The 19,136-nt window shown below is 45.3% G+C and overlaps 1 protein-coding gene across 4 annotated transcripts in view; it reads right to left on the bottom strand.

Moving 5' to 3' along the window:
• The window catches only part of LOC140199863 (5'-AMP-activated protein kinase subunit gamma-1-like), a 64,640-nt gene that overhangs the window by 11,601 nt on the left and 33,903 nt on the right, over positions 1-19,136 (bottom strand). For 3 of the 4 annotated variants that reach the window (XM_072262372.1, XM_072262371.1, XM_072262369.1), the window contains 4 exons: positions 17,050-17,104; positions 11,676-11,802; positions 8,671-8,836; positions 6,779-6,816 (listed from right to left, as the gene is read on the bottom strand). In XM_072262372.1, the coding sequence (XP_072118473.1) occupies positions 6,779-6,816; positions 8,671-8,836; positions 11,676-11,802; positions 17,050-17,104 (386 nt within the window). The remainder of the gene's footprint in view (positions 1-6,778; positions 6,817-8,670; positions 8,837-11,675; positions 11,803-17,049; positions 17,105-19,136) is intronic. The other variant, XM_072262373.1, reaches the window with a different exon arrangement.

Here is a 19,136-nt window from a genome sequence, read left to right as displayed (position 1 = left end):
CCTCTTAAAAGACACTATGGTATCGGTCTCCACCATCGTTGCCGGCAGCCCATTCCACGCACTCACCACTCTCTGGGTAAAAAAAAACTTACCCCTGACATCTCCTCTGTACCTACTTCTAGGAATCTTAAAACTGTTTCCTCTCATGTTAGCCATTTCAGCCTTGGGAAAAAGCCTCTGACTATCCACATGATCAATGCCTCTCATCATCTTGTACACCTCTATCAGGTCACCTCTCATCCTCCGTCGCTCCAAGGAGAAAAGGCCGAATTCACTCAAGCTATTCTCATAAGGCATGCTCCCCAATCTAGGCAACATCCTTGTAAATATCCTCTGCACCCTTTCTATGGTTTCCACATCCTTCCTGTAGTGAGGTGACCAGAACTGAGCACAGTACTCCAAGTGCGGTCTGACCAGGGTCCTATATAGCTGCAACATTACCTCTTGGCTCCTAAACTCAATCTCATGATTGATGAAGGCCAATAAATCATATGCTTTCTTAACCACAGACTCAACCTGAGTAGCAGCTTTGAGTGTCCTATGGACTCAGACTCCAAGATACCTCTGATCTTCCACACTGCCAAGAGTCTTACCATTAATTCTATATTTTGCCATCATATTTGACCTACCAAAATGAACCACCTCACACTTATCTGGGTTGAACTCCATCTGCCACTTCTGAGCCCAGTTTTGCATCCTATCAATGTCCCGCTGTAACCTCTGACAACCCTCCACACTATCCACAACACCCCCAACCTTTGTGTCATCAGCAAATTTACTAACCCATCCTTCCACTTCCTCATCTAGGTCATTTATAAAAATCACGAAGAGTAGGGGTCCCAGAACAGATCACTGAGGCACACCATTGGTCATCAACATCCATGCAGAATATGACGCATCTACAACCACTCTTTGGCTGTGGGCAAGCCAGTTCTGGATCCACAAAGCAATGTCCCCTTAGATCCCATGCCTCCTTACTTTATCAATAAGCCTTGCATGGTGTACCTTATCAAATGCCTTGCAGAAATCCATATACACTACATCTACTGCTCTACCTTCATCAATGTGTTTAGGCTCGTAAGGCACAACCTGCCTTTGACAAAGCCATGCTGATTATTCCTAATCATATTATGCCCCTCCAATTGTTCATAAATCCTGCCTTTCAGGATCTTCTCCACCAACTTACCAACCACTGAAGTAAAACTCACTGGTCTATAATTTCCTGGGCTATCTCTACTCCCTTTCTTGAATAAGGGAACAACATCTGCAACCCTTCAGTCCTCCGGAACCTCTCCCGTCCCCATTGATGATGCAAAGATCATCGCCAGAGGCTCAGCAATCTCCTCCCTCGCCTCCCACAGTAGCCTGGGGTACATCTCATCTGGTCCCAATGACTTATCCAACTTGATGCTTTCCAAAAGCTCCAGCACATTCTCTTCCTTAACACCTACATGCTCAAGCTTTTCAGCCCTATAATCGCCAAGATCCTTTTCTGTAGTGAATACTGAAGCAAAGTATTCAAAGTACCTCTGCTATCTCCTCCGGTTCCATGCACACTTTTCCACTGTCACAGTTGATTGGTCCTATTCTCTCACGTCTTATCCTCTTGCTCTTCACCTACTTGTAGAATGCTCTGGGGTTTTCCTTAATCCCGTCTGCCAGGGCCTTCTCATGGCCCCTTCTGGCTCTCCTTATTTCATCCTTAAACTCCTTCCTGCTAGCCTTATAATCTTCTAGATCTCTGTCATTACCTAGTTTTTTGAACCTTTCGTAAGCTCTTCTTTTCTTCTTGACTAGATTTACGACAGCCTTTGTACACCACTATTCCTGTACCCTACCATCCTTTCCCAGTCTCATTGGAACGTACCTATGCAGAACTCCATGCAAATATCCCCTGAACACTTGCCACATTTCTTCTGTACGTTTGCCTGAGAACATATGTTTCCAACTTATGCTTCCATGTTCCTGCCTGATAGTCTCATAATTCCCCTTTGTCTAATTAAACATTTCCCTAACTTGTCTGTTCCTATCCCTCTCCAATGCTATGGTAAAAGAGACAGAACTGTGATCACTATCTCCAAAATGCTCTCCCACTGAGAGATCTGACACCTGACCAGGTTCATTTCCCAATACCAGATCAAGTACAGCCTCTCCTCTTGTAGGCTTATCTATATATTGTGTCAAGAAATCTTCCTGAACACACCTAACGGTCATGGTCCCGACCGGTAATTCCCCTTTTCTCCTAATTCCCTTTGATGGCGGTACACCTGGTTCTCATCAAGACCTGCAGCATAAAACCCCGGCTTTGCATCCACTCGTTGCCAGATCGTTGTTTAGCCAGTGTGGTAATTAACGTTCCCGGCTGCTTAGGATTGTGTATTCTAAGGCTACGTCTACACTAGACCGGATAATTTTGAAGACGCCAGCTTCGTGTAAAAACGTTAGACGTCCACACCAAGTTTTTTTGAAAATATCTTTGTCTACATTAAAACGGGTATTTGGGCGAATCTCCTCCTACTGGGATGTGCAGGACACATCTACAGAAAACAAGTGACATGTTTGGTGTCGAATCTCGCTGTGAATGTGCGCGTTTGTGCAGTTACAGACTAGAAAAACTTAAAAGGAAATTGCCAAAAGACGGAAAGCTGTTGGCTCTCATGCAGGAGGACTTAAAACTAAAAAAAAACAAATACTGGAGCGTATGGAGGCAACCGACGGAGTTCACGGACAGTATGACCCGGCTGACGACGAACATTGAAAAACTGACTAACTCTGTTGCATTAATAAAGCACCTTGTTAAATGTATAAAACACGTCTGCATCAGTGTTATCTTGTATTTCCATACAACGTTACATTAGGCAGTTACACATCTATTGTCAGAGAAGTACTTGCATAAATAGGTAAATCACCTTCATACAAGCAAGGATAGAAAACAGGGCAAAGTGAGTATATTTATTTATTCAGTAAGCTATGGGTCAAAGTACTTGGTGAGTACATTTCTAATTCTTCTGGCTTCAGTCTCGTTGCCGTCTGTTCTGAAATTGTTTGGTTGTGTGGGGATTGCTTTCAAAAAAACAATGAAATGCTGCGCTGCCGCCATCTGTTCCAGCACGTCTTGACAGCGTTTTTAAAAATAGCCGTTTACCCTGTACACACTACAACGCCCAACCGGCGTTTTCAGATTTAAACATTCTGGAGAGTGTTTTAGAAAAGCTCTGTTTTCAGGGGAGGAAAGTGCTGTTTCAGTGTGGACGGAGGGTCAAAACGAAGAGAAAAAGCTTCAGTTACAGATTCATCCAGTCTAGTGTGGACGTAGCCTCAGCTTTACTTTAGTACCGAGGTTTACCTGTGTAACTCCGTCTCTCCGCTTGCCTTTCTACACTCCGTGTCAAGATAAGGGTTGCCTGCCGCCTGCCTTTCAGTTTGCCGTTCAGCTCCAGCAACACTTTGTGTCAGGTTCGAGATACGCTCATGCCCGTGTTTGCATCCTAACCCTATCTCCGTGTCAGTGCCCTGCATTTGGGTTCACCCGTTCGACACGACAGAACGATCTGGCCAACATGGGCCCAGCAGACACCAACACCCTTGCCAGCCAGGGTTCTGTACTGGGACAGCATGTCCAACTCCTCCAGGAGGTCAGGGAGAACCTCTGTTCCCTGTCTGCTCACGTCACGCAGATCAGTAACCAGATGGACAATGTCTCCACTCATTTCACTCAACCCACTCCTGGAACCCAGCCTAGCCGGCCCAGACAGCCTGTAGCAGCAGCCCCCCACATGTCACCAACACCCCCACCCAGAGGGCCTCACGTCCCTGAGCCAGAGCACTATGCTAGAGATTTGGGGAAGTGCCAGGCCTTCCTCCTTCAGTGCTCCCCGGTGTTTGAACAGCAGTTGTCAACTTACTCCACAGATAAGCCAAAGATTGCTTATCTCGTGGGGTTACTGTGAGGAAGTGCATTAGCGTGGGCCACAGCAGTTTAGGATAACCAACCGGATATCTGCTCTTCTTTCGCCACCTTTATCGCGGAAATGAGAAAGAACTTTGACCACCCCGTCCGTGGGAAAGAAGCTGCCAAGTGTCTACGCATTCTCCGCCAGGGCTCCCGCAGTGTTGCTGAATATTCCATGGTGTTCTGGACGTTAGCGATCAACTTGGGGTGGAAAGATGAGTCACTCCAGGGGGTGTTTTGGAATGGACTCAGCGTCCTGCTGAAAGACGAGTTGGCGGCAAGAGATGGCACCGACAGCCTGCATTCCCTGATCTCCCTAGCCACCAGGTTGGACAACCGTCTCCGGGAGCGCTGTAGAGGAAGAACTGGTCATCCACCACCTTTGGCCACTTCTCAGCACTCATTACCAACTCCCACCAGAACAAGCCTCTCTCCTCCTCCTGCACCCCGAGTAGCTCCCAGCCCGGCCGTTTCCACCGCCCCGGGAGAGGAACCCATGCAGCTGGGACAGAACCGCCTTTCTCCCGCTGAACGATATCGGAGAACGAGGGCGGGTGAGTGTCTATATTGTGGCCAGTCCGGTCACTTCCTTGCCACGTGCCCCCTTCGGCCAAAAGGGGGTGGCGGGGCTCACCAGTAGCAGGGGTACCGTGGTGAGCCAGACAACATTCCCTTCCATCCCCCGACCCCAGATGCAGCTTCAAGTCACTTTGTGTTACAACCAACAGTCCTTGTCTCTGTTAGCACTAGTGGACATCTCAAACCATCGGTCTGAGTGCGTCCCTTCTCTGCCACCTGCCTATCCTCCCTCTTGCACTATTTCCAAGCTTTCCCTATTTGTCAGCCAACTGCCTCTTCCTCCGTCACTTCAGTTCGGTCCCCCCCCCCCTCCCGCCAGCAATTCTAGTTTAAACTCTCTCCAATTGTCTTTGCAAACCTCCCCATCAGAATATTGGTCCCCCTGGGATTCAAGTGTAACCCATCCTTTTTGTACAGGTCACACCTGCCACAAAAGAGGTCCCAATGATCCAGAAATCTGAATCCTTGCCCCCCGCTCCAATCCCTCAGCTAATCCTCCACCTCATTCTATTCATAATCTCACTGTCCCATGACACAGACAGTAATCCCGAGACTACCACCTTTGAGGTCCTGCTTCTCAACTTCCTTCCAAACACCCTGTAGTCTGTTTTCAGGACCTCCTCCCTCTTCCCACCTATGTCGTTGGTACCAATATGTACCACGACCTCTGGCTGTTCTCCTTTCCACTTCAGGATATCATGGACACAATCAGAAACATCCCAGACACTAGCACCTGGGAGACAAGCTACCATCCGCATTTCTTTCCTGCATCTACAGAATCGCCTGTCTGACCCCCTAAGTATAAAGTCCCCTATCACTGCTGCCATCTTCTTCCTTTCCCTACCCTTCTGAGCCACAGGGCCAGACTCTGTGCCAGAGGTGTGACCACTGTTGCTTCCCCCAGGTAGGCTGTCCCCCCTCAACAGTACTCAAACAGGAGTACTTATTGTTAAGGGGGACAGCTACTGGGGTACTCTTTAGTATCTGACTCCTGCCCTTCCTTCTCCTGACTGTTACCTACTTATCTGTCTCACGAGGCCCCAGTATGACCACCTACCTATAGCTCCTCTATGCTGTCATGGTTCTCCTCAGTCTTCTATGCTATAAGGAATATAGTCCTATCCTACTCAGGTTCTAAAGTCCCAGAAACATCCTGATAAACTTTCTCTGCATTCTTTCAATCTTAGTTACATCTTTCCTCCAATTAGGTGACCAAAACTGGACGCAATACTCCAAATTAGGCCTCACCAACATCTCATACAATTTTAACATAACTTCTCAACTCCTGTACTCAGTATATTGATTTATGAAGGCCTATGTGCCAAAAGCTTTCTGTGCAACTCTGCCTGTGATGCCACTTACAAGGAATTATGAATCCGTATTCCCAGATCCCTCTGTTCTACCACTCAAGATTGAGGGGAGATTTGATAGCAGTATACAAAATTATGAGGTGTATAGACAGGGTGATCCATGTAGGAGTTTTCCACTGAGGTTGGGTGAGACTAGAACTGTTTAAGTTATGCTGTCCCTGTTTCAATTATCCATTCTCTGTTTCAACCAGCTAGAATCTGTTTCAATCATCCTGTCCCAATTTCAACTATTTCAATCATCTGATCCCTATTTCAATCATCCTGTCCCCGTTTCAACTGTCCTGTCGCTATTTCAACTGTTTCAATCATCCTGTCCCTGTTTCAATTGTCTATTCCTTGTTTCAATTGTCCAGTCCCCGTTTCAATCGTCCTGTCCCTGTTTAAATTGTCCTGTCCTTGTTTCACTCATCCAGTCCCTGTTTCAATCGACCAGTCCCTGTTTCAATCGTCTATTCCCTGTTTCAATCGTCCAGTCCCTGTTTCAATCATCTATTCCCTGTTTCAATCGTCCAGTCCGTTTCAATCGTCTATTCCGTTTCAATCATCCAGTCCCTATTTCAATCACCCTGTCCCTGTTTCAATCATCCAGTTCCTGTTTCACCAGCAACTTTGATGTGTGTTGCTTGAATTTCCAGCATCTGCAGAGTTCCTGTTGTTTCCTGTTTCAACCTTCCATTCATTGTTTAAATTGTCCAGTACCTGTTTCTGTGGTACTACCACAGTGCACTGATGTAAATAAACGATCTGTATGGATAGCATGCAAAACCTTGCCATTCAGTACACTGAAAGAGTGCCAGGCAAATACACTGAACCCTTCCATGAACTCTTCACACGGAGTGTCAGCGCTGCTGGTTTAGCTGCAAAATACTGTACTTACTATGGCATCGAGCCTTGAGTACAGATTCACCACTTTACCTGTATTGAAACAAAAAGTAAATACAAAGTAAATAGGTGTTCACTCTTCCTGAAAAACAGATATGTCAGAGTCCTACAGCCAGACAGTACAGGAACAGGCCCTTCATCCCTCCATATCCATGCTACCTCATCAAGTACACATCTATATTATAAACACAAGAGATTCTGCAGATGCTGGAAATCCAGAATAAGCCACACAAATTGCTGGAGAAACTCAGCAGGTCAGGCAGCATCTACAGATGGAAATAAAGAGATGACACTTCTGTTTGAGTCCAGATGAAGGGTCTTGGCCCAAAATGTCGACCCTTTATTCCAAATTGGATGGAACAAGATCACAGATGTTGAGACAACACCACCACTAGGAGGACTTTGCCCTAAAACAGCATTTCCAGCTCACAGGATGTCCCTAAAGTATAACAAGTTCAAAATAAATTTATTATCAAAGTACATGTATGTCACCAGATACAAACCCTGGGATTTGTTTTCTTGCAGGTATTCATGGTAGGACAAAGAAATACAATATAATCAATGAAAACCTATAGAAAAACAAAGACTGTCAAACATTCAATGTGTAAAGGAAGGCAAATTATGTATAAATAAATAAATAAACAAATAGGTACTGAGAACATGAGTTGTTGAGTCCTTACGAGTGAAAGGAATAGGTTGTGGAATCAGTTCAGAGTCAAGATAAGTGAAGTTATCCATGCTAGTTCAGGATTATGGATTGGCAACGTCTTCTCCACAATCTGCATCAGCGCAGATACACTGAGGCTGTGTGCTTACCCCCTGCTCTATTCATATTATACTTATGATTGTATGGCTAACTACAACTCCAATGCTGTATTCATGTTTGCTGGCAACACCACGGTTGACCAGATCAAAGCTGGTGATGAATTAGCATATAGGAGAGAAGTTAAAAATGTGGTTCAGTGGTGCCACAACAACCTTTTACTCAATGTCAGCAAAACCAGCTGACTATCAGCTACAGGAAGAAGAAACTGGGTTGTCCATCATTATGGGATCAGAGTTGGAGAGGGTCAGTAACTTTAAATTCCTTGGCGCTATCACATCACAGGAGCTGTGCTGTGACCAGCAGTTAAGTGCCATCACAAAAAAGGCACAACAATGTCTTTACTTTCTTAGAGTTTTATGTAGATTTGGAATGACAACAAAAACTTTGATAAACTTCAAGATGGACAGTGGCGAGTATCCTGACTGGTTGCACTGGAGCCTGGTATGGAAAGAATAATGCCCAGCAACAGAAAAGAATGCAGAAGGTGGTTGATACAGACTTGTTCATCAAAGCTCTACCCACCATTGAGCATATTTACATTTACAACGTTGCAGCATCCATCATCAAGGACCCCCACCATCAGGGCCATGCTGCTACCATCAGGAAAGAGGTACAGGAGCCTTAGATCCCACACCACCAGGTTCAGGAACAGTTATTACCTCTCAACCATTAGCCTCCTGAACCGGTGTGGATAACTTCACTCACCACAACTGTGAACTTATTCCACAACCTACAGGCTCACTTTCAAGGGCTCTACAACTCATGTTCTTTATTTATTTGCACATTGGTTGGTTGTCAGTCTCTGTTTATGTATAGCTGCTCTCAAATTCTATTGTATTTATTTATTTTCCTGTAAATGCCTGCAAGAAAATGAATCTCAAGGTCGTATACAGTGACGTAAGCTGTACATACTTTGATACTATGTTTTACTTTGAACTTTAATTCTACCTTGAGGTATCGCAGTCCGCCGTGCTCTCCACCTTTTGCTAACTGCCAACTGCCAGCTCGACTAACCATGAGTGCTCCGTATCCCACTGGCACGTTCCCATGGTCTCACTCACCCTGCTTATTGACAACAGGCAGAGCAGACACCCTCCTTGACACAAAGACGCCAAGAGCTTCATACACTGTTGACGTCTCTTCCACCAGGGCCACATTCTCATACGTCCCGATCCCAAGCTCTCTAAGAGTCTTCTTCATAAAACTCGGCTTGGGGAGTTTTGAGACCTGAGAGTAATTGCAGACATGGAAAGATCAAGGTCAAAGTCAAAGTGGAACTTATTTTCAAAGTACACATACACTCAGTGGCCACTTTATCAGCTACACCTGTACAGCTGCTCATTAATGCAAATACTGTAATCTAATCAGCCAATCATGTGGCAGCAACTCAATGAATAAAAGCATGCAGACATGGTCAAGGGGTTCAATTGTTGTTCAGACCAAACATCAGAATGGCGAAGAAATGCGATTCTTCGTGGTTTGAGTACTTCAGAAACTGGTGATCTCCTGGGATTTTCACACACAAAGGTCTTGAGTTTATAGAGAATAGTGCAAAAATGAAAAAACATCAAGTGAGTGGTAGACCTGGAGGCAAAAATGCCTTGTTAATGAGGGAGGTAGAGGAGAGGGTCCAGACTGGCACAAGCTGACAGGTAGGTGACCATGTGTTACAACAGTGGTGTGTAGACGAGCATATCTGAATGCACAATATGTTGAACCTTGAAGTGGATAGACTACAGCAGCAGAAGATCACAAACTCAGTGGCCTCTTTATAGGTACAGGAGAACATGTGCTGTAAAGAGTCCTTGAAAGCAATCTGTAGGTGTAGAATCAGTTCAGAGTAGTGGTGACTGAAGTTATCCACACTGGTTCAGGGGCCTGATGGCTGTAATAACTATTTCGGAATCTGGTGGTCTGGGACTTCTAAACTTTCTGCCCTATGGTAGTGATGAAAAAAGAGCTTGGGGTCCTTGACGATGGATGCTGCTTTCTTGTGTCAGCTCTCCATGTAAATATGCTCAGTGGTGGGGAGGGCTTCGTCTGTAATGGACTGGGCTGTATCTACCACTATCATAACTTCTCTATTCCTGGACGTTGGTGCTTCCATGCCAGGCTTTGATGCAGCGATTTCGGATATTCTGCATCTATAGAAATTTGTTGAATGTTTTTGGTGACATGATGAATCAATGCAAACTTCTAAAAAAAGAAGAGGTGCGGTCATGCCTTCTTTATGATGACACCTCTGTGCATGTGTCAGGACAGTTCCTCTGAAACGTTAACACCGAAGATCTTGGAGATATAGACACTCTCCACCTCCAATTCCCTAATGAGGACGGCCTCATGGACCTCCACCTTCTTCCTCCTGCAGTCAATAACCAAGTCTTTGGCTTTCTGATGTTGATTAAAAGGTTTCTGTTGTGGCACCTCTAAACCAACTAGGTCAGATCAGATAAATGGATCATTTATAGGGGCCACTAATTCCTCATGATCTGTCCCCAGCCCTGGATTCATGAGTCCATTTCTACTGTACTACTTAGGATCCTCAGTTGGTAGAACATGAACTAGTCAGCAATTGGCTGGTTGACCATCTATGACCAACAGATTCCATGGGCTTCAACCAACGGAATGCAGCCATAGTTTTACCAAGGATCTCAGTCACATTGTACACTGCTGGTCATGGTACTGATGATAACAGGTTGAACTAACCATGGTTACTAAAGTTATTAAAAGGGATGAGATCACTTTTGTGTTCTTAACATCTTTATTAATCTTGTGATTGTTCCTGAGAATGGAACTAGATTCTTTCTTGGAGACGCAAGAGATGGTAGATGTTGGAATCCAGAGCAACAAACAATCTGTTGCAGGAACTTAACAAGTGAGGCAGCATGCAAGATGGAAAAAGGAGTATCTTGATGTTTATCTAAAGCAGAGTCATGACCAGAAATAGCAACCATCCCCCTGCTTTCACAGACGCCTCCTCGCCTGCTGAGGTCCTTCAGCAGATATCCTTTGGTAACCATTTTTCCTTGCCTTTTTGATATGATCCTGAACACCTCAACTTAACTTCATGCTTAATATTCTCTGCCATCTCTCAGAGGAAGCTATTCAGCACATCGTGCCAACGCTAGCTCTCAGAGCAACCATGGCTGTCTACATTTCTTGCTACTTCAGTAAAGCAGCCAACATAATCTAAGACCCATCGCACTCCAGACATTCTCTCTTCTCCCCTCTCTCATCAGGCAAAAGATACAAACTCTTGAAAGCACGTATCATCAGGCTCAAGGACAGCTTCTACTCCACTGCCGACCCTTGAATGGTCCTCTTGTATAATAAGATGGACTCTTGACCTCACAATTTACCTCGTTATGATCTTGCAGTTTATTGTCTGCCTGCACTGCACTTTCTCTGTAGCTGTTACACTTTATTCTGCACTTGTTGTACCTCAATGCACTGTGTAATGACCTGACCTTGTATGAACAGTATACAAGGTAAGTTTTTCATTATATCTTGGTACATGTGACAATAATATACCAATACCAATATCATTCCCCCACCCATTCCCCCTGAAATCCAATCTCTCTCGCCGGCCCTTTATTCATAAGACAGTAAGGCATAGGTGCAGAATAGGAATTTCAGCCCATTGACTCTGCTTTGCCACTCTATCATGGCTGGTTTTTCTATCCCTCTCAACCCCATTCTCCTGCTTCTCCCTATACAACAAATGCCTGGACTCCTCAGCCATCAGTGACAATGGATTCCACTGGTCCACCACTCTCTGGCTAAAGAAATTTCTCCTCATCTCTCTTCTAAGAGACGTCCTTGTATTCAGAGACTGTGTCCTCTGGTGCCAGACTCCCCCACTTTAGGAAACATACTCCCTATGTCCACTCTTTCTAGGCTTTTCAACAACAACCTCCAGTTCTCCCACTGCCCACCTACACTGGAACAATTTAACATAACCATTTGACTTATCAAGCATCTAAGAAGAGCAATCCCAGCTTCTCCAGGCAATGAACAGGCCGAGGCGCACACATTTGTTTTTATACATAGTGCAGGGGAGACTCACAAAAAGGTGGAAGTACTTCAGGATGCGTTTGTGCGTCAAGATATAAAGCACGTTGCCAGATACAGGGTCGATCACCGGCAGTCGATGAATTTTATTCTTAATTAAGGAGTAAACGGCATCAAATAGGCTGTAGATAGGGAATAAAGACAAAGCGGACAAAATCAGATCAGACAGCAGTAAACCACGGGCCTTTCAGAACGTCTTTGTTACTTTTATTTAGAAAACCAGCATGGTAACAGGCCCTTCTGGCCCAGCGAACCCACGCCACCCAATTACACCCATGTGACTAAATTACTGACTAACCCGTCGTCTTTGGAGTCTGGGAGAAAACAGGGGCACCCAGACAAGTGCATGCAGTCACAAGGAGGAAATCCAAGTTACCTCCAGACAGCAGTGGATTTGAACCTGCGTCGCTGGCGCCGTGTTAGAGTTATGCTAACCCCGTGCTGCTGCGCTGTCTGTACTGAGCTCAAGTTCAAGGTAAATTTATTATCAATGTACACATATGTTACCACCTACTACCGTGATGTGGGCACAAGGCCAAGTGGTTAAGACATTCGACTAGCAACCTGAAGGTCGTGAGTTCGAGCCCCAGCCGAGGCAACGTGTTGTGTCTTTGAACAGGGCACTTAACCACACATTGTACTGTGACGTCACTGGTGCCAAGCTGTATCGGCCCTTACTCTTCCCTTGGACAGCATCGGTGTCGTGGAGAGGGGAGACTTGCAGCATGGGCAACTGCCGGTCTTCCATACAACCTTGCCCAGGCCTGCGCCCTGGAGAGTGAAGACTTTCCAGGTGCAGATCCATGGTCTCACAAGACTAACGGATGCCTTACTACTACCTTGATATTCATTTTCTTGCAGGCTTTTACAGTAAAATAAATACAAAAGCATTTATGAGAAACTGCACATAAACAAAGACTGACGAACAACCAATGTGCAAAAGAAGACAAATTGTGCAGATACAAATAAAAGTGAACTGCGGTGCTCTGCCAGGAGTACCCCAGCACAAGACCAGCTACCGGTCAGGTAGTATCACTCTCACCTCTGAGGCCAGAGTCCACAGGTTCGAATCCCCCTCCTGACCAAGGTACTCCAATGTGGCACAGGGGAGCATACTCGACTCCCTGGAGTGCTAATTCTCAAGTGATGAATGAAACACGACCCAGTAGATCTTGGTTGTCCTTTGTATCCAACAATGACAGGAGACCCGTACGGGAGGGACTTTATAAGTGGAAAAGCCATTGCTCTGGGGTAGTTCCATTCTCTTGAGCTCGGAAGTCTGGGTCTAGGTTTACGAGTCCTCATCACAAACTGGGGACTTCCTTGGTTCCAGTGGATGACCATGACTTATTCTGTGCCTTGTCATGCCCTTTGCTCTACACGGAGCGTTGCAGAACCACCTTCCTGGGGGCTGGATCTCACTGCTGATCTCATCCACCCAGTCTGTTGGAGTTGACTTCACAGGCTAGGACAGGCAAGTTCCTATCTCACCAGGCCATGAGGTCCACTGGCCACCCTCACCTTCCTTAGCCTTGCTTGTCAAAGTAGTGTGGTAGCTGCTGTCGCATGCAAACAGCCACTTGGAGCCACAGGTGAGAGCTGAGTGTCCGGTGGGGGCTAAAGTGAGTGCGCTGCCCCAGAACAGACACGAAGCCCCTTCACCAGAGGTGCTCCCCCTCCCAGACCATCACATGCACCCCACTCATCTATATGTAGAGACATACAGCACAGAAACAGGTCCTTTAGCTCAACTGCTGACACCAAAGGAGATGCCCATTTAAACTATAGCCATTGCATAGAACATAAAGCAGAGCGCTTGTCGAGCACCTTTGCTCCATCCGGCATGAGAGGTGGGATTTCCCACTGGCTACCTATTTTAATTTGACTTCCCATTTGCAGGCTGACATATTGACCCATGTTCTCTAGTACTGCCACAGCGAGGCCACAGCCGGGGTGGAGGAGCAAAACTTCATATTCCGTCTGCGTAGCCTTTAACCTGACAGCAGGAACATTGATTTTGTACTCTTCCAATTATTTCTCACACCATCCCCTTCTCTTTTTTTCCACCCCTTTACCTCTTCTCTTCTCCTCACCTACCCATCACCTCCCTCTGGTTCCCCTCCTCCTCCTTCCCTTTCTCCCATGGTCCACTCTCCTCTCCTATCAGAGTCCTTCTTCTTCAGCCCTTTACCTCTTCCACCAATCCCCTCCCAGTTTCCTACTTTATCCCCCCTCCCCCATCCGCTCACCTTCCCCCTCACTTGGTCTCACCTATCAGCATGTACTCCTTCACCCCCACTCCGCACCACCTTCTTATTCTGGCATCTTCCCCCTTCCATTCCAGTCCTGATGAAGGGTCTCAGTCCAAAATGTCAACTGCTAATTACCCTTCGTAGATACTGCCTGACCTATTGCGTTTCGTCAGCATTTTGAGTGCTCCTCAAGATTTCCAGCATCTGCAGAATCTCTTATGGCCCTCTTGATGCCGATTTATGCTAAATGTCCCCCTGCTGTGTATTTTTCACATATCTCCTTTCCGTTCATATTCGTGTGTCTATCAAACTGCCTGCTTCCACTGCTACTCCTGGTAACCTAAGTTCCAGGCATCTCCCACGCCTTGCGTAAAAACAACCTGTGCCCGACATCATCTTTAAGCTTCCCTCCTCCAGCCCTAACAGCACGTCCTCTGGTGTTTGTCATTTCTACCCTGACTGTCTACTCTATCTATGCCTATCATAATCTTAAATGCTCTGTCAGGTCCCCTATCAGTCGCTGGTGCTCTAGGGAGACCAGCCCAAGTCTGTCCAGCCTGTCCTTACAGCTCACACCCTCTAATCCAGGCAGCATCTTAGTGAACCTCTCACAGTCTTCACATCCTTCCTATTATAGGGGGCGTGTGGGGTCCAGACTGCACACAATACTTTAAGTGTGGTCTGACTGAAGTTTTATACAACTGCAACATGACTTCATTACTCTTACATTCAATATCCTGACCAATGAAGGCAAGTTTTACTATACAATACACCTTCCTCACTACCTTTTCACTTGCATAGACATTTTTAGTGAATTATGTACCTGGATCTCAAGATCCCTCTATACCTCTGTGTTATTAAGGGGTCTACCACACTAACCATGGACTAATCACAAGCAAGAGAAAATCTGCGGATGCTGGAAATCGAAGCAACACACAAAATGCTGGAGGAACTCAGCAGGCCAGGCCTGCTGTAATGAGTGCAGTCCATGTTTTGTGCTGAGACCATTCATCAGGACTTCATGAAGGGTCTCAGCCGGAAACCTCGACTGTACTCTTTTCCGTAGATGTTGCTCGGCCTGCTGAGTTCCTCCAGCATTCTCACACACAACAGAGGTCCCAGCAGTTGGCAGTGGTCCTTGTGGAACATCGCTGTTCACTGGCCCCCAGCCAGAATAACAGCCTTCCACCATTACTCTCCACCTTCGCTGGGCAAGCCAGTTTTGAAATTCACCAGGGTGCCATGTGCCTTGTGAACTGCAGGTGGCACTGTAGAGTAGCGGTTAGCGTCACACTTTGCAGCGCCGGCATCAGAAGATAGGGGATCGATTCCCACTGCGGTCTGTAAGGAGTTTGTACACTCTCCCCATGACCATGTGGATTTCCTCCAAGTGCTCCAGTTTCCTCCTACATTCCAAAGACATCCTGGTTATGGGTAGGGAGCTGTGGGAATGCTTTATATGTGCTGGAAGCAAGTTGACACTAGAGGGCTGCTCTGAACATAAACCTTGTTGATTTGATTTGACACAAATAATGCACTGTATGTTTCAAAGTACGTCTGAGAAATAAAGCTAATCTTAATTTTTATCTTTATCTGAGTGTAAATTGAATGTCTCATCCTGCATGGTGGCGACCTGAATTACTAGTTTGGCTACAAGGTGCTTTGATATCTTGATGAGGTTTTAAATGTCTGGTTTCTTCCTCCTACCTTTCCAGTCCTGATGAAGGGACGCAGCCCGAAACATCGTTTGTTTACTCATTTCTATATATGCTGCCTAACCTAACGGGTTCTTCCTGCATTTTTTGTGTGTTGTTGAGGTTTTAAAAGGCTTTTCTTTCAATGTGGATTCCAACCAGACTCTGTCCCTCAATCTTCCTACAGTATCAGCTTCTTCCCGAAAAAACATCCTCAAATCCCATGGCCTAAATGTCCACTACCTTCAGTCGTGCAATGTGGGTACAGCGCAGACCTTCAGGAAGATGTCATTATTCTCCAGAACTACTCTACCTGCACCTCCCAAAACTGCCAAGTCAAGGGCTTTGGGAGTAGTGGGACACCACCACTTCCCAAATTGTCCTCCAAGCATGTAGGACAGCTTCCGTCTCAGTCTATTCATGTACCTTTTATTCCATATTCATCCTTTAACCTCTAACTTTATTAACATTTTTATTTATATACAATTATTTTTATATGATTCTTTATCACTGTTGAATGTTGTCTTTGTCGCATGTCGCACCCTGACCAACAGACCACACTAAATTCCTAATACATGTAAATGTATATGGTGAATAAAGCTGATCTTTCATTCTTGATCGAACATTCCCCTAGTGCAAGAGATGCACTTCCCAGCTCGTGATCTATCTTGTTATGGCCTTGTTACTTACTGGCTACCTGCTCTGCACTTTCTCTGTAACTGTAACACTTTATTCTGCATTCTGTTGCTCATTTCCCTTGTACTATCTCGATGTACTTTTGGGACAATATGAGTCTGTAGGGATGGCATACAAACTTAACTTCTTCCCCTCAGTGTGTGTGACAATAATAAGCTAAATTCCCAATTTAAGTCATGAAATATATTACAGGTCCCTCATCCCCATTGAGATTCCCACCCTTACAATCATGTGGGAGGATCTTCACATCAAGGACTGCTGTGGTTCAAAAAGGTGATGGTTCACAACCATACTCCCAAATAAAAAGGCTGTTAAAATGCTCCCTCAGTGTAACACATAAAAAATGCTGTAGGAACTCAACAGGTCAGGCAGCATCTATGGAAAGGGACAAAGAGTTGATGATTTGGCTGAGACCCTTCATTAAGACCCCCCGATCTCAGCCCGAAACATTGACTGTTTGTTCCTTCCCATAGATGCTGCCTGGCCTGTTGAGTTCCTCCAGCATTTTGTGTATGTTCCTCCCTTAGAGTGATATCTTCATCCCATGAGAACCTCAGAATCATTAAGTCATGCTGTATCAAAATAATTTCTTTGGCTCTTCACATCAACACCAACCTTTTTGCATTTGTTACATCTATGCCCAAGAATGAATAGAGAGAAATGTTTACAGAATTCACTATTTGTCCACAATAAAACCCATCCCAATCACACAGAATAATCATTTTACCTGTCATTCGGTGAGATACTGACCAGTTTCTTAAAGGAACCTTGTAAGTAAATCTCTAGAGAGAAGGGGAAAGTGAAATCATTCAACTGAACCAGCTTCATCTGAACGGAAAAGCAACGTTCATGAAGTTTACTCAATGCAGTGACCTGTGATCCAAGTCATTTCAAATAGCCATAATTTTTGATGCATTCCATTTTCTTGTTCTATTTATAAGACCAAAAGAAAAACTGAGCGCTATGTAGGAGGGAAGGCTAGATGGATCTTAGAGTAAGTTAAAATGTTGATACAAGATTGTGGTTAAAGGGCCTAATGTTCAATGTACAAGCCCCGCTCAAGAAAACAGCTCAACCTTTCTTTTCAAAGGCAATTAGCATTGCAGTAACTGATAAGGACATGTGGGATGCTGATGAAACGTCTCGGCCCAAAACGTTGACTCTTTATTCCTCTTCATGGATGCTGCCTGACCTACTGAGCTCCTCCAGCATTTTGTGTGTGTTACTCAGATGGGATGCAATGCTTGTCTCAGAACGCTGGGTGTCTGTGTAGTTCTCGCTCTCAAGTGGTCTTGGATGGTGATGTACCAAATATATTGAGAGTTGACACCAACAATCAGTACAGTCATGATCAATCGAATATTGTAAGGCCTAGATAGAGTGGACGTGGAGAGGATGTTTCCAGCAGTCTATGACCAGAGGGCACAGATTGAGAATAGAAGGATGTCGGAGCAGCCTCAATGGGCAGAATGGCCTAATTCTACTCCTATGTCTTGTGGTTTTATGAATGACAGAGGAAGTTTGAGGGGATTAACGTTTTACTCTAGGTTCTGCATCCACTGTTCCTGTCACTAGGAATGTGTAAAAAATCTTGTCCTTGTCAAAAACATCCACATCCCATAGGCTAAGGAGATAGGAGATGCCTCCTCTTTGAAAGTTCTTCCAAAAGTACAAAAAAATGGAATGAGAGATTAGACTCATTGACTTGAAATGTTGGCCTTGAGTCCATCTCCACAGATGCTGCCTGACCTACTGAGTATTTCTAACATTTCTGTTTTTACCTGGGGGAATGTTAAATCAAACAAATAGTTTTATAAAAATGAATTTGATTATTGAGTTATAATTAGATTTTAACAGCATATATTTAGTTTGCCTTTGAGACTGATGAGCTACATAATCACATTGCTTGGATAACAGTGGGTGTTGGGGTAGATGGAATCTTGCAAATTTGTCGGAGGTGGTGAGATTTTAATTTTCAGGTACATTAAAGTTCCATTGTGACGTCCCTTTGTTGTAATGTTTCTCAAGGTTACAGCTGCCAAGGATATTTGGTGTGGATGTACTTAAGCCTTATTATTCTCATGGAGCACTCGTACTTCTTGCTTCCAGTTTTCAAATCTTCGCCCCCCCCAACCCCCGAAAAAGATCAACACAATGATGGACCATGGCTCAGTCAGATATGGGGCCATTTGGAGTGAACTGTGAAGTCCCTGGTACCGTGATAGGTGCACAATGGGGCCACTCCTCAGTGGTGGTTAGTCAAGCATCGACAACTGTACTGCAACATAGTCGAGGTTAAGTGTAAGGGAAGGATTTTGACTAGGACAGCAGAGTGGGGAATAAACATTCAAGGAACAGGTAAACAAGCAATGCTGGGTAAAAATTAACATGGACCAGAATTAATCATTGAAGTTTAACATAGAGGCATATACTCACATGTGTGTGAACTCACTTCTGACATGGACTAGCTTGCTCACACGTTCTTTCACATGTAGCACAGGCACTGACCAGCATTTGTGTGTGTACACACACACACACACACACACAAACCCACACACATGTATACACACTCAGGAACACATACCCATTTGCATGTGCATGCGCGCGTGCGCACACACACACACACGCAATAACATGCATTGACACACCCACCTTCACACACATGCACACATGCACTCAGAGACACTTGCACACACACTCACATGCATACATGCATACATGCAGAGCACGCGCACACACTCGGCGATTCTTGCACTCACTCAGATCCACACACTCATACCACACGTGGGTGTATACGCACACACCCTCACACGC

The sequence above is a fragment of the Mobula birostris genome, chromosome 6 (assembly GCF_030028105.1).
Source record: "Mobula birostris isolate sMobBir1 chromosome 6, sMobBir1.hap1, whole genome shotgun sequence".
NCBI classification, from domain to species: Eukaryota; Metazoa; Chordata; class Chondrichthyes; order Myliobatiformes; family Myliobatidae; genus Mobula; species Mobula birostris.
Note: the sequence above shows the minus strand (reverse complement) of the source record. Positions and strands in the feature narration are given on the sequence as shown.